General features: G+C 40.3%; 1 protein-coding gene across 5 annotated transcripts in view; it reads right to left on the reverse strand.

Annotated features, from left to right (window-relative positions):
• The window catches only part of LOC143145623 (venom dipeptidyl peptidase 4), a 290218-nt gene that overhangs the window by 63993 nt on the left and 211056 nt on the right, over positions 1-15169 (reverse strand). For all 5 annotated transcript variants that reach the window (XM_076309552.1, XM_076309472.1, XM_076309383.1 and 2 more), the window contains 2 exons: positions 11960-12199; positions 10608-10843 (listed from right to left, as the gene is read on the reverse strand). In XM_076309552.1, coding sequence (XP_076165667.1) covers positions 10608-10843; positions 11960-12199 — 476 coding nt within the window. The remainder of the gene's footprint in view (positions 1-10607; positions 10844-11959; positions 12200-15169) is intronic.

A 15169-nucleotide genomic window follows, 5' to 3' on the forward strand; every position in this document is an offset into this window, starting at 1 on the left:
GACGAAATAATAACGGTAATGAAAGAATTATTAAACACTCCTTGCTGTGTACTATTTATATTTTTTAATTCTTCAAAGAGAAATATAATGTTTATTTTCGATTCTTCGACGCTTTTCTTGTCTCTGAAGTATACCCTTGATTGAATAAAACACTGGTTTTAGTAATAATACTGTCTGTATCTATAAATACGAACACGAGCAGAAACAGAAGTTCTACAAGTTGAAAATTTACAGTCAGTACACGTATTCTGAAACTTTATTCTCTGGAAAACGAAATCTCGTAGGAAAAATTCAATTCCGTACTTTCGACTTATCTTTTCTCGAGGAATCATCCCCTAACCGATTGTATCACGATTGCGGGAACACCCTGTACGTACATACGCATTCGTCTGGTCAAACAACTCCCGACAGCCAGCGCACGGTAAGACAGAAGGTGCAAATCATTGTTCTGTGAAACAGATTCTCATTTTCTACGGTACAGAGGTTAGGTCAGGTTAGTAGCAGCGTATAGCTGCACTTTACTTCTCTACCGTGAATATATATTCGGCGCGCATATATTATTTCTCAAGAAGACGCGTTATGAACCGGTTGAGAAGACAATTCGGTACAAGGTAATTCACGACAGACCCGTAGGACCATTTCGAGCCGATGGGACGAAATCTGTTAAGTGTAACTGAAACCGGAGCGCTCCAATCTACGTGAATATAAATTTTCAACATTCTGGCTCGGTTCGCGGAACTGAGAGAAAAACGTACGAATGTTTCTTCTTTTCTCAGAAAATTCTTAGATCGTCCAGCCACGGGAGAAAATTATGCCGAAGCCTCGGACGCGGAACCGCCATGGCCCCGATTTAATCACTTTAATGAATGTGTTCACCTGTACAGCTTACATCGGACGAGCAATATACTACGTGCACTCGAAACGGGCGTCGTTCTTGTGTTACGTCACTTACTAGATTAACGATCCCGTACAGTAACACATACGGTTGACCATAAACGACCCGCTTGTAAGTATCCGTGGGTGCTTCGTTACTTTGTCATACGAGGAAGACAGAACCTGGCTTACGGTTCATCCTGTAGCCAGTGCCAATTTCGAACTAAAATGTTGCAAATTCTGCTCGAGCGGACACGCGGAACTTGGCGAATTGGAATGCAAACTTCGACCGCTTGCTCATTTCGCGCTATTATAGTAGTCTAACGACTTACGGACTACTCGGCGATCTATTAACGACTATCGACTCCAAACGACTCTGTACGAACGACCAACTCCCGACTACCCTACCGTTGCATTCTACTAACCGCAATACATACACACGTACACACACTGTACACAATCCTACTGGATAGCTCCCCGATTCGAAACTTTCTGGGAATACCTGAAAATTTGGGACTTTTGGATCTTCTATCCGCAACATTGATCAAACTTCAGGATCGAAATATGACAAAACTGTGAGATAAAAGCCAGGCGATGTTTGAGACGGTTTGTCTATCGAGGAACGTCTCAGAAAGTTTATTAATTGCAATACACAGTTTATGCGATCATATTGGATAGCTTCTACATCCGAAACTCCGATTAAAATTTGATAAACCTCCGAGACAAAATGGAGGCAATGTTTGAAACGGTTTGTCTATCGAGAAACGTCTCAGAAAGTCTACTAACCGCAACATACACATTATATAATCATATTGGAGAACTTCTACATCCGAAACTTCGATTAAAATTTGATAAACCTTCGAGACAAAATCGAGGCAATGTTTGAAGTGGTTTGTCTATCGAGAAACGTCTCAGAAAGTCTACTAACCACAACACACATATTATATAATCATATTGAGCGGCTTCTACATCCGAAACTTCGATTAAAATTTGATAAACCTCCGAAACAAAATCGAGGCAATGTTTGAAGCGGTTTGTCTATCGAGAAACGTCTCAGAAAGTCTACTAACCGCAGCACACATATTATATAATCATATTGAGCAGCTTCTACATCCGAAACTTCGATTAAAATTTGATAAACCTCCGAGACAAAATCGAGGCAATGTTTGAAGCGGTTTGTCTATCGAGGAACGTCTCAGAAAATCTACTAACCGCGACACACACGTACACACCTTATAGAATCATATTGGGCAGCTTCTACATCCGAAACTCCATGATAACATCTTAAAACTTGGGAATCTCCTATCTTGAACATTGATTAAACTTTCGGACTAAAATATGACAAAACTCCGAGACAAAATCGAGCCAATGTTTGGAACGGTTTGCCTATCGAGGAATATCTCAGAAAATCTATTAACCGCGACACACACGTACACACATTATACAATCATATTGGACAGCTTCTAGATCTGAAACTCCGTGGAAACATTTTGAAACTTGGGAATCTCCTATCTTGAACGTTTGATTAAACTTTCGGGCTAAAATATGACAAAACTCCGAGACAAAATCGAGCCAATGTTTGAAACGATCTGTCTATCGAGGAACATTTCCGAAAATCGGTGAATCTACCCATGGAGAATGGCCGGGGAGCGTGTGCTGGCCTGAGGTCTCGGCGGTGCAATAGAAGCGGCGCAGTTTGTGATGGAGTAGGCTCGAGTTCGAGTCCCAAAGCAGTTACCCGAGATCCTTTCTGTTTCTCCAGGATTCTACGACCGAGCCATTCGCAAACCAAGACGATTAATCCCCAACTTTCTTCGCCGAGCTTTCCGCGTGATTTGAAACCCGGCTAGATGTGAGAGGCCAATTACTTTGCTCCGATTATGAACGCATATCGGGTCATTGATCGTTAAAATTGTCGCGGTGCAATTGTCTAGCGCGTATTGTGATAAATGTTGCTGAAAAACCACTCGCTCCTCGACCCAGTTACTCCGTAACAAAAAGATCATACTTGCGGAACCGATGGAATGCCAAAATTTGCGCTTCAGTTCCCTCAGAAAACAAATTTCAAGCTGTACAACCTCCCCGCTTGCACCGATGTGGCGTACAAGCGAGTCCAATTTTCGGTCCCATGAAATTTGGGCTACCCTAAAATGCAAATTGAAGTTTGTCCATTCTTCTCGCTGATCTATTCCCGAGAAACTGAGAATGCCAAAATTTGTAGCCCAAATAATGGAAAGAATTTCGCATTTGTACTTCAGGATAACACCGAAACCATCGGTTCAGTTTTTTTAGGAAAAAAATGAAAACCTTTTTATTATGGATGATCTGAGTTTTTGGATTTATATCCAAGTAGATTCGTTTGGTTTCTATTGGAACTGGTTTCGTTATTTGATATATTTGGGTCTGGTCCGAGTCATTCACGAGTAAAACTTTTCTAGTACATTACACGTATAATGTTATTAAATTAAAACCACTGATTATCAATATGTGAGACACTGGTAGAGAATTTTTAACATTGAAACTACCGACAGATTCCGGTACATTAATGTACACCTTGTGTGTATAAGGTGAAGAAAAGGGGGAAATTATAAATTTAATCATAAGTATAGAATAGAATAAATTAATGTCTTTGGAAAACATGCTGTGGAATTTGAAATAAATTCCTTTATAAAAATGAAAGTAATTTCGACTGGTTGGTAAAACTAATGTTAATCATTATTAGTTGAACTTAAGCAATTTAAATAAATAGGACAAAGTTAATCATTACTAGTAGAATTTGAACAACTTAAATAAATAGGACAATAAGTGAAATACAGTGGAACTAAGAAACACAATATTGGGAGGGATACCTGATCACGAATCCGAGCAATAAATTTTATCAATACTCGAGACACTACTTTGCTCGAAATAGTTACCATTAAACACACTTGTTGGGATGGAATAATTCCATGGTTCTTGCTCTACCGGACAATACACACTTTTTATAGATTTTTCGTAATGTTCTCTTCGTTTCTACCGTCATGGTTCAGCCGTGACTCCGATTCGGCTAATTGGCCCTTCAACGCAAGTTCCCTGGAACTTTAGCTTCCCCGAAGGTTGAATTAACACCTTCGGGGATGGCAACGATGACGTGATCGCGGCATACCTGCGAAATCCCTGGTCGAGACTGTGTCGTCTACGGTACTGTAACTCGTCGTTGCTGCGGGTGTGCGAGAACTATGCGAAACGACCGGCAAAGACGTCGCCCTAGTCGTCGGAATGCAAACTGTTGGTTATCCCGGTGATGTTCGGAAAGATAGTGGGTGCACGAAATGGCTTGGAAGTAATTTGCAAAGTAAAACCCGAACTCACGCCACTTCGCTGCTGGAAAATAGCTCGAGGGATCTACCCTGGCAAGAAATCGTGGACTTAATTGCGCGATTATAAATTAGACGAGAGCCTGGATTAGGGGGAATGTCCCTTAACCAGAAATCGGTGATGGAGAAAAGATCAAGGAAAACAATGGTCTGATAATCACCTAGTGGATCGGTCGTGGCACAAGGTGTCCGATTTCTGATGATGGGACAACGGAGTTTGACTTGTCTTCTTGCCGATGGATGCGTACGGTGATATTCAAGTTTGAATACATCCGAGAAAATGTCAATAGTGCGAGGAACAATAAGTATACCGAAGTTTGAGAATGTTTGACGACGATTGATCGTGTTTGACCATCTAGATGTCTTGGGGTAGCGGTGCTCGGGTTTAGATTCGATTAAGAAGATTCAGATATGTGTAGAAAACAATGAGTACAATGGACTTGACCGAAGTTTGAAGACGTTTGAAGAAGTATAATTATGTTCGATGATGTTTCCTTATATATTTTTCTTTATTCTTGGCGTCTAACGATGTCCTCGATGGTATTTCTCAACGTGTCTCATCGAAACGGATCGAGAAAAATGGATGGTAACGCGTTTCGATTTTCGAGCGATCCTGGGCAACCTAAATATGTAGTTGTTCGTGGTTCCATCGATAATCAGAGAAATAAGAGCAACACGTGAAGTATGTACCAGCTCCAGATCCACCGAATAATATCATCAGTTGCCACTTTCATCAATGCGAAAAAAGCACCGATCGTTATTTAGAGCAACGAGGTACACGTCACGGTTCGTGCTCGGCGTTGTGCATTACAGAGCCCCTGAATGTAGGGTCAATCGTAATTAACGTAAGTGAACTTGGACGTGCGCTTTCAACGGTTCATTCATTGACTTTCGGAAATGTCAATTCGTAGCTCGGGGGATTAAGCATCGATCGAATTAGACTCCCGGTAGAAATTTCCCTGCCTTGCGGAGGCAACGATCCACGTTTAACGTTCAAAGGTCCTCGAGGAAGGTCACGGGGTCACCGATTATTATTAAACTTCCCGCGACCGTCAGATGTCACTCGTGTCGATTTCGTTCGCGTGAATTAACATTTCGGTGGACGTACGATTACAAATATACGTGAGGGGTGAAAATTGTTTGACAAAAAAAAATTCACGCCTCAAATTTCTAACGATCATTTTTGTTCAGGCTCGTCGATTCCTCAGCAGCGAAGAAATTGCTTCGAAAACAGAACGAACACGGAAAACAGATGAAAACAGAACCAAGTGAGAATTTACTACGATCGCCGATCTAACGGAGTACTCTCCGTATACTCGGTTGGTTATTGAAAATTCGTTTCATTGTAAAACGTATTTCGTTCGAACTCGAAAGAGAATTTTTCCAATCCACCTCATTCATCCCCTCCAAACGCGTGTGAAAACGATCTACGATCAATTTCAGTTTCGAGCGCGACACGTATTTTCGAATTGCGTGTTAACGGACGCGCGTTGCACGTTTCCACGAACCGGGCCCCCAATTGAGGTTAGGTTCAAGAGCGAGTTTCGGTTGGGGCTCGGCTACACGCATCAATCGATAATTGTCCGTTACGATACGGAACAATGCCCCGTAATTGGACAATAAAGACTTTATAATGACGATAATAATAATAATAATAATGATGATAGCCCGATGATTAAAATAACGTAACAATGAACAGGAAAGTAAAACGGAGGCCCGACAGCAAAAGGTATCCGCGCTTTTGCGAAAACGATACGCGTTAGTCGCGAATCGTCGACCCCGTTATTTGCATCGCTGCTTATTAACTTTTCTCTTTGAAAAGTCGAGAACGATTTTTCCCCTGTATTTTTGTTGCAGCGTCTCGAGAACGGGTAAGGGTGGGGGGAGAAGAATCCCTAAGGCGATTTCCAGTGTTCTCGCGAACAGATATCGAGCATAAAGGCGGTAAGAGGAAAGGTCTTGCGGAAAATCAACTCTCGTTCGACCAGCGAGCGGAAATATTGGCTCGTTTAAGTACAACTTTCTCGATGGAATTACGCGAGCGCTGCGAGCTTTACAGAAAGAGAATTTCAATAATCATTCGATCTTTATTTAACCGAATAATCTTTGTCACTTTGTTGTTTTACGGTCCTTTTGACGAATGTGACCTCTCGCGACAACGAAGATTCTTTGCGCTCGATAAACGGGCGATGATTATTCTTCGTTTACGTTTATTCTCACGTTGATTGTCAAGGAATTTCTTACGGGGCAATTACTTAGCAAAATGCTCGAAGATAACAGAAATTAATTAAAAGGGTTGGTTAAACGCACGAAGAGATGGATAATAATACAGAGACTCGCACAGTGGATACTTTAGTTTGCGAACGTTCGCAGAGGAATTGTTTCCAAAACAGGAACGATGAAATGTTCCAAACGACGCTAATGAAACTAATAAATTTTGTTAGCTACGAATGATAAATTTTAATAAAATCTCTCCCGCCAACTTGTCTTGAAATTAAATTTTAATATCATCTTGTTTCAGAGTTCTCCCACTTTGACCAGGGCAGAATCCACTTTGTTGTAAATTCGTGGAACAATGTAGATGTAATCAGAACGTAAACCGCGATTAAAATAAAGGCACTGTGACGTTTCGTCGATCCGTTCGACTCGGATTAAGAATTTCACAAATGCGTCTCGGTCAACGATTGAAATTTATCGTAAACGAAAGTGAAAAATCTTCGAGAAAAAAAAGAAATGAAAATAGAACGAAGATGAAGATCGGATACAGGATTCGATGGTGCGAGAAAATGAATTTTATCGGTAATTTCCGTAGCAACCACCAATAGAAAGGGGACCGTGGGGGAGGAATATTTCATCGAGCAATTTAATCGATACGATGAATGTCATTTTAACTTCTTCAACGGCGTGGAGATTGAATTAGGTGGGTCGAGCACAGTATCAATGCCTAACGGTGCGTTTACGTGATAAATGATAACGTTCTTTAGGCAGCCGTGGAGACGGTTGCCCGTGACTTTACGAGAATCTCCAATATCGTGTTCCCCTGGCGTAATATCGTTCCTTATGAGCCATATTTTATCGGGAAATAATGGAAAGTACGTAGGTAAGTCCGTGTACTTAATGTCGATATTTGAACGCCTTGGCTCCTCGATTGCCGCGAAGATTTAAGGCTCGCGCTTGCCACCGTGAAAAATTCCCTTCCAGTCTGTCGATACGAGTGTTTATTATACACAGGGTGTTCACGAAATAAGCCTCTGATTCGAAAGCGTGGTCCACACCGTGATTGAAAAATTGAAAATATCGAACGATTTAAACGTTCTGAACGCGTCTTGCGATTCGCTCGTTAAAGTTGCGCAGAGATTATCTTTATTAAATTCCACGTGACGAAGTTTCAGAGATTTGAAAAGTAAAGAAACTCCTTTACTATCGCTACTATGTTTATCCAAAAAGAAAAGACTCGCTGGACTTTCTTCGACTTTTACTCACTTCGACGAATCTCCAAGTGTCCTAATAGAGTGTCCTAATATTTTCACATGCATTCATTACCTTTTGTTCTAATCCTTGACCTCCCTCATCTCATGCATCTGGACACCTTCGTTAAAAATTCTTCAGTCTGGTACCGTCTCAATTGCTCGTCTTTCGCATCTCAGTTCGAAAATTGTCATTCAAGAACTCTTCTTTCACACCTTGAAAACACTTGGCTCGTTCGTCTATCCCAAACATAATTTATATTGTTTTAAACATCTTCACATTTTCTCAGTGTCGTACGTATCTCGATACAATTTTAATCGACAATCTCGAATATTCAATGATCCTCCTTTCGTAGGTGAGAGTTTTATGACTCGATGTACGACGAGCTATAGTTTCTGCAATAGGAACAACAATGGCCAGTCTTTGTTCGTGTCTCCATTGTGGACAACTGTCATACAATTTAGGATACTCTAAGGATGCTAAGCCTGAATTGTAGTTCGAATGTTCGAAATTCCCGCTGAATTGCAAATTTCAAGAGCTGTAACTAATGGTAGTTTCAAGACGCTTTTGGTTAGGTTGGCCCATTATTATGGGACAGCGTATGAATCCCGTCTATCAAACATTTATCTCTGTCCTGAATAGCCGAAATTTTCGTACGATGGTCTGGAATTATTCCGATTAACAAGTTTAGAATTTTCTTGCGAAAGATTACAAAACACCGAGGTGTTGCAACAACGGTTTCGCGTACGAGTTTATCTATATCTTTTTTCACGAATATACCGCTCTCTTCTGGTAATTTAACACCGAAAGAGAATTCACCGTGTTAGTTTTCCATGGTATGTTTATATTTACAATATGTATAAAGCACGGTAAGCTGGTTTATAAAAAATGTTTTTCACTGGCCGAGTTTTGCCTTTCGCTGTGTGTTTCGTCCGTTTGACCACATTTCGGAGTATGGCTAAAAGATACATTCTTCGAAACAAACAATATTTACATTGACACCTTCATTTTTTAGGCATTCTTACATGTCTCTGTTGCGTATCTCTCTTTGGTTTGAAATTTGGCGTTTGCTTTCCGTCGTTTATTGTTTTCCCCGTATCGATGATGCATCAGTATCGAAGGAGAAGCAGGATTGTTAATGTTACTCTATATTTTTCACTTATAAGTGTAATTCTTGAATTGTTCTGCTATTGAAAAGTAAGTTTACGTGTATTAAATTTTGCCTTTTCGCTTTCTCACCGATGACTGGTTTTTGTTTAGGTTTTAAAAGGAACTGAACTCCGCTTTGAGGATCAGTCTTCGTTGCACATGCATTGAGAGAACATGCGTTGTGTTATATTTTATGACTTTTAAATAGTTGTGTGATCATTGTGTTTTTATCATCTTAATTATTTTGAATAGTCATCTCTACCTTCTTAGTTATTTTACATAGTCACCTCTACCTTCTTAATTATTTTGAATAGTTACCCCTACCTTCTTAATTATGTTGGATAGTCACGGCTACCTTCTTAATTATTTTGAATAGTCACATCTACCTTCTGAATTATTTTGAATAGTTACCTCTACCTTCTTAATTATTTTGAATACTCACCTTTACCTTCTTAATTATTTTAAATAATCACCTCTACCTTTTTAATTATTTTCAATAGACACCCTTACCTACCCTTTATACTTTATACTATATACTTTAATAGCCACCCCTACCAATGTATGTGTATAAATTAATAGTCACTTTATAGCACATACTTCAATAGTCACCCCTACTAATACATATATACACAATAATTTAAATTACACGTGTCAAAATTCTCTTTTGAAACTTGACATTTCACAAGTTTTTGTTTTCTGAAACCAGGAGTTTTCAAAATTCCAGAATTCCTGAAGTTTGTCTCTGTCAACAACGGTGACTGTTCCTTGGTCGGAATAGTGGCACACGAAGCGCTCAGTTGTCCAAGAATCTCAAGTTTCGTTGGCTTTAAGAGTGTAAAACTAACCCTCGAAACGCGAGAATCTTCGAGAACCACGGTTGTCGAATTGCCGTATCGATGCACGAGTAACCTGCAATGACGTAGCGAACTGCAACGTGTCTAGGATGAAAACTCTTACTTCGCTCGACCCGAGGATCTCATTTTGAGCACCGTTCTCGAACTTTGATTTGTTTCTTCTTTCGTATAAATCACTGCGTAACTACAATCTATCGATATTGATATTTAGTACCGGATGTGTTAAATTATCTAAGCACGAATATGAATCCACCCTCTAGTTCACCAAGGTGACAATTACGGAGTCAGGTCAGTGAATCTGAGGAATAGTTGTAGGAAACGATACCTTCTTGATATTTCTTATTTGTCAAAAGTATCCAAAAGGTTGTTTAGGTCGTTTTACAGTAGCTGTTGGTATTTCGTGTCGAATAATTTCCCGCCTCACGGTTCCTTTGTTTACTCGACTCTTCGGAGTACACCATTCTGCTCTCAGAACGGATCTTAATTTTCTCACCGTCAAGTTTCTACGACTGTTGGAAACTTTGATTCGCGATACTATCCGTCGATGCCACGCTGTTAAAGATAGTGTTTATAGGTCGTTTCGGAACCACCCGATTCGTTTTATCCGTGAAGGATAAACCGATTTCTGACCCCAGTTCTCAGGCGCGGACCACCTACCCGGTTACCCAACATCGTTGCCTCGAAACAATGAAAGGATTTGGAACACGCGAAACGGGCAAATGATAAAGTTCCTCGATCGTGGACCATGTTAACTGGCCACAGTTCGGTTTAAACGTTCACATCTGGGATCTCTCTTATTCTTATCGCAATGTTAGTTACCGGTGTCTCTGTTGGCTTAGGGACGAACTTACAACAGGTATAACGGGTGGCTGGTCGGAACAGTGGTGTACTTTCGCATGTTACTCACAGGTACGAATTCTCCTGATCCCAAGCAACTATCTCCGTTACGACGAAGTGGCCGGAAGTTAGCGCGACGACGTTCCCTCTGCCCAGGGATACATTCGTAATTGCAACAACATGCTTCCAGTGGCTGTTGTCTTCTTGCTTTTGCGGCAGAATCGTCAAGAACGAATTCCCGTCGTTGCTGAACACCGGCGGCTCGAACTGCTCGACCCATCCGTGTTCCTCGGCGTACGACAGCGCCTGAAAAGATGAATATTTCATTCCCTATCCCTCAGGGAACGTAATCCTTCCTCAGCGGAAAATTGTAGGTACGTCGGTGACTGGGACCAACGTACGAATCTTCCGTCGATGAAGCGTTTCTTACGCGTTCGACAAAGTGCTCTCTATTTTTACACCGGGTCACGATTTCTTTTTTTTCATTCGATAAAATAACAGCGCTGCTCGCGTCACGAATATTGCTTATTCAGAAATCTCGACCTGTGCTCGTAAAGGATTGGTCAAGTCGAGACAAAGTTCAACGCTCACTTCGCAGCGTTTTTAATCGTTCTTGTGATTGTTCCGAGCCTGTGGCTACGGAATTGACTTCATCGACCGAATTTGAGGTTAGGAGCGAAACGATGTAGAGTGCTTTTCAGTCATTTTTGGGAGTCTCTTGCGTTGATTGTACAGTTTGATGTTTGGACGAAAAATAAGAATAGTAAATGTCTTTCTGAATAGTATTGTGCAAGAGAAGCGAATTGAAAAAACACGTAAAATGTAAATAATAAATTATTCCCCATCTCGATTCTTATGCCTTGAAAAATAAACGAAGTTCCGACGAATGAGAATTATAGCAATACACGTAAACTGTAACCAACGAATAATTCCCCGTTTGGATTCTCGAACCTCGAAAAGTGTTCACTTGGGCATCAACTTGGGTACTCTAATTGTACTACTCCCCCCTGTCGATGAAAAGATATTTTCCTTTAATTCGAATCTTCCGTTGAAAAGTTTAAACCGAGCTAACCGTTCCTGCCGGATTAAGTTGTTTCGAAGGAAAAATGTTATTCCCAGTAGAAACATAACCCAGCGGATGCTCGACGAAAGATGTCCGCGCGAACCGGAGACTAAACACTTTGCAAAATTCACAGCGAGTCCGAGACTAATTAAAGAAGAATCCCATCTTTTACAGGGGGATAAAGCGGTCTTTAAATTTTAACGAAAACTACCCCAGGTTCTCGTTCGTCTTCGACTAAAGAATTTTCCAACGATAAAACCGATGGACCGGTGAGACTTATCGCGCCGTATTGCAAAATTAGAAATTAATTTTGTAGTTAGGTTTGTAATTGATTCGATGGGTATGATCGGGATACGTACGGTGGTGCAATTTGGTACGAGAGCGTCGACGTAACACAAATGGAAGTACGCCTCGTTCTGCACTCTGTTCATCCAGGTCGCGTAGATAAGATTGTCCGTAGGAAAAGCAACCGCAGATAAAATCCGCTCCTCGGTGGATAACTTGGCCGGATGTTCGATTTCAGTTAAGCTCACGTTACCCTCGACCACCTTCTCTAAGTCGACGTAGAACAGCTTCACCGTGGGATTGGTTGTGCCGCTCTGTAACAGAAAACGCGCGATATCAGCCGCGATCGATGCCGTTACCTCGATTAATAACGCACGAACAATTCCGTTCGTTCGTATTTCGCGCCTCGGATTACGCGACGCCATTAGAGGAATTTACAAATGGCGCGGCCCTTTTCAGACATTACTCTCTGCGGATTTTCGGTGAACACGAGAACCCGTACGTAGAAAATTTCTGAAACGATTTCTGCCCGGTCTTCCGTGCGGAATTTTTACGAGAGACACGACGACGACTACGTGTTTAATAATATTTTACGAACGAGATGAGTTTTAGTCGGTTGGATGTATAAATGCAGACACGTGAAATATTATTTTCGCTGACAGCCAGAACGCACGACGTGGGTGTATGTACAAGGTGTTTCGGAAATACACGTTCATATTTCAGGGGATAAATCTAACCACTAAGGTAAGTAAAAAATATTGTACGAATGGTACGTTTTGTTCAAGGTGTTTCGAAGGTACTTGTGTATACTTCAGGGGATGAATCTACCAGTTGATAGTTAAGTAAAAAATATGTGTACTTATGAGATATGAGATAGAAGGCTCCCAAACGATTATAATTATTTTTCTTCACTGTTCTTAATTATAATAGTGTTTAGTGGTCAAACTTTTTCGACCAGTCCCAACTAAATAGATTCTCTACTCCTTCCTCGGATATTGATAATCAAGCTGTCCGGATTTTCGAACATTATACGAGCTACTAAAATGGTTATTAAATTCTTAATAATAATTTCTGAATTTCACGAGCGACGGTCAAGTAAATTAACTCGCGGAGCTCAGTTTTCTATCTCCGAGTACGCCGAAATTTTCAGTTGATCTTGTAGCTTTTCGTAAAGGAAACTCCGAAGTACTCTTATGGTTCCAAAGACCATTAATTTGAAGCGCGTCCCATGAAATTCTAATTAGCTGTTCCATCAACGTTCTGCACATATTCAAGATACTCTGGCGAACTTCTCGTCCAAGATTCTCAAAATAACTTCGTATCTCGTCGTGTGGAGTGCCCGAAACAAATATCTAACGCCCGATCGCTTGGAATTATTGGATAGAAAAATCGCTTAGTTTCTCGTGGGAACGATGGTGTCCCCTCTTAAAGTCGAGTCGCGGATGGATTTCTGGCGGAGACCAGAACTAATTACCGTGGGAGTAATTAAATTTTGATATGACGTTCTGATTAAATTCTCGTCCGCCTTCGCTGAACGTAGCAGGATAGTGGAATGCAGAATTTATGTCCTTCGTTCTTTAATATCGCTACGACAGAACGAACGTTTTACTTACAATTAGTAATGTCATAATCGTAGTTTGTGCTGAGTGACCGGCTAGAAATCAACCATCTCGATACCTTCGTTGCCTTAAATAAAAGAAAGAAGTATTTCCACCAAAAGTCGTACGGCTTCAAAACAATGGCGATATTTTTCTAATGTTTTAAAAAAAATTAAACCTTGTTATTTCACGCGTGTATTTTTACAACACGATTCGTTAGAGCAAGAAATTTTGAGAATAAAAGTGTTAAGGTACTTTTATTCTAAAATGAATAGTATTCGAGATATTCGAAAAGTTCGTTCTTGCGAAGATGTACAGCGAGTCTCGAAATACTCGTGCACTCGTTTAGTACGGTATGCAAATTCGAGGTGTATTAAAGGAGTACGCTATTGTAGCGAGCAATTGCTTCGTACTGTTGTTTTCTATTTTTTACAAATTTATAGAACGTAGACTTTTGCGACTGACTGTACACGAATTTATAATAGTTAAAGAAAACTTAATACCCGGTACTATTTAACGAGATACTTAATTCAGGTTTACGATCGGCTTTTAATTAAACGAAAAGCAATCGAACTCGATCTCTATAACGAATTCGCGTCTGCAATAATCGGCCATGTTTGCACGGGCGGCAAAGGAATTCGTTTTATTGAGGTTTTAAGTGAGCAATATTTTTCTCGGGAGAGCCATATTGTGGTTTACCGCAAATCAACAGGACTACGCACTGGAGAGTTGAAAAATGTATAAAGAACGGCGAAATAAAAGCGGGAAGAAAAATGGTCCTAGGACTTTTCGCAAAAAGAGGATACTTTACATCGGATGGTGCAAAAAAGGAAAAAAAAAAAGAAAATGGGGGTGGAAAAAAAAAATAAAAAAACACAGCACATCGTCGCTGTAAAAAAGCAACGGCGGGCAAAAAAATCGAACCTCGTGTAGAATGTTCGGGTGAAACGACTCGATGCGTTCAGAATTTATTATGGAAAAAGATCTCGAACGAGACCGACGTTTCTGAAATATTTAAAGCGCGAAACTGTGGAATCGTAAATGCTTCGAGCAGTGATTTTTGTGAGCATAAATATTGAAGAAAGAACGAACAATTTATGAATTTACGACTGGAAATGAAATTCCATATATAACACTTTCGACAATTCCTCGTAATTATAATATAAAATTTTCTCAACCCCTTTATTTACGACGCGTAATTTTGAATGTAAAATCATAGTCCTGTTGAAGCTCGAGAGATTTTTAAAGACGAAAAGATCAAAGTGAAATTTTATCAAAATGTGTTCTATTGAATTTATGATCAAATTTCTCGAACACCAATTAATTTTACAGTGTCCGCTAGTTTTAATAATTCTTCTAAACGAGAAACTAATTACACATTGTTTGCGCATTGAATAGTTTATCGAGATTCGAGTATATTCCGAAACAATATAAAATTCCCGATACAAAAAGATTCTATTACGAAAGGAACGGAGACAGACAGATGGAAATAATATTTCTCGTACCATATGGGAACGTTCTAATGTGACGCCAATGCAAAGATGGCGGAAATATTGACGAGGAAGTCTGGCCTTGCTATTGTATTGGAAAAACCAGAAATTCCATCGTCCCTGACGCCGTCAGGTTCCCGGATCGTTTCTTTCCCTCCGTATTTGTCATACTTGTCCTTCGCCACCTCGCTCGATT

The sequence above is a fragment of the Ptiloglossa arizonensis genome, chromosome 1 (assembly GCF_051014685.1).
Source record: "Ptiloglossa arizonensis isolate GNS036 chromosome 1, iyPtiAriz1_principal, whole genome shotgun sequence".
In the NCBI taxonomy this organism is placed as follows: domain Eukaryota; kingdom Metazoa; phylum Arthropoda; class Insecta; order Hymenoptera; family Colletidae; genus Ptiloglossa; species Ptiloglossa arizonensis.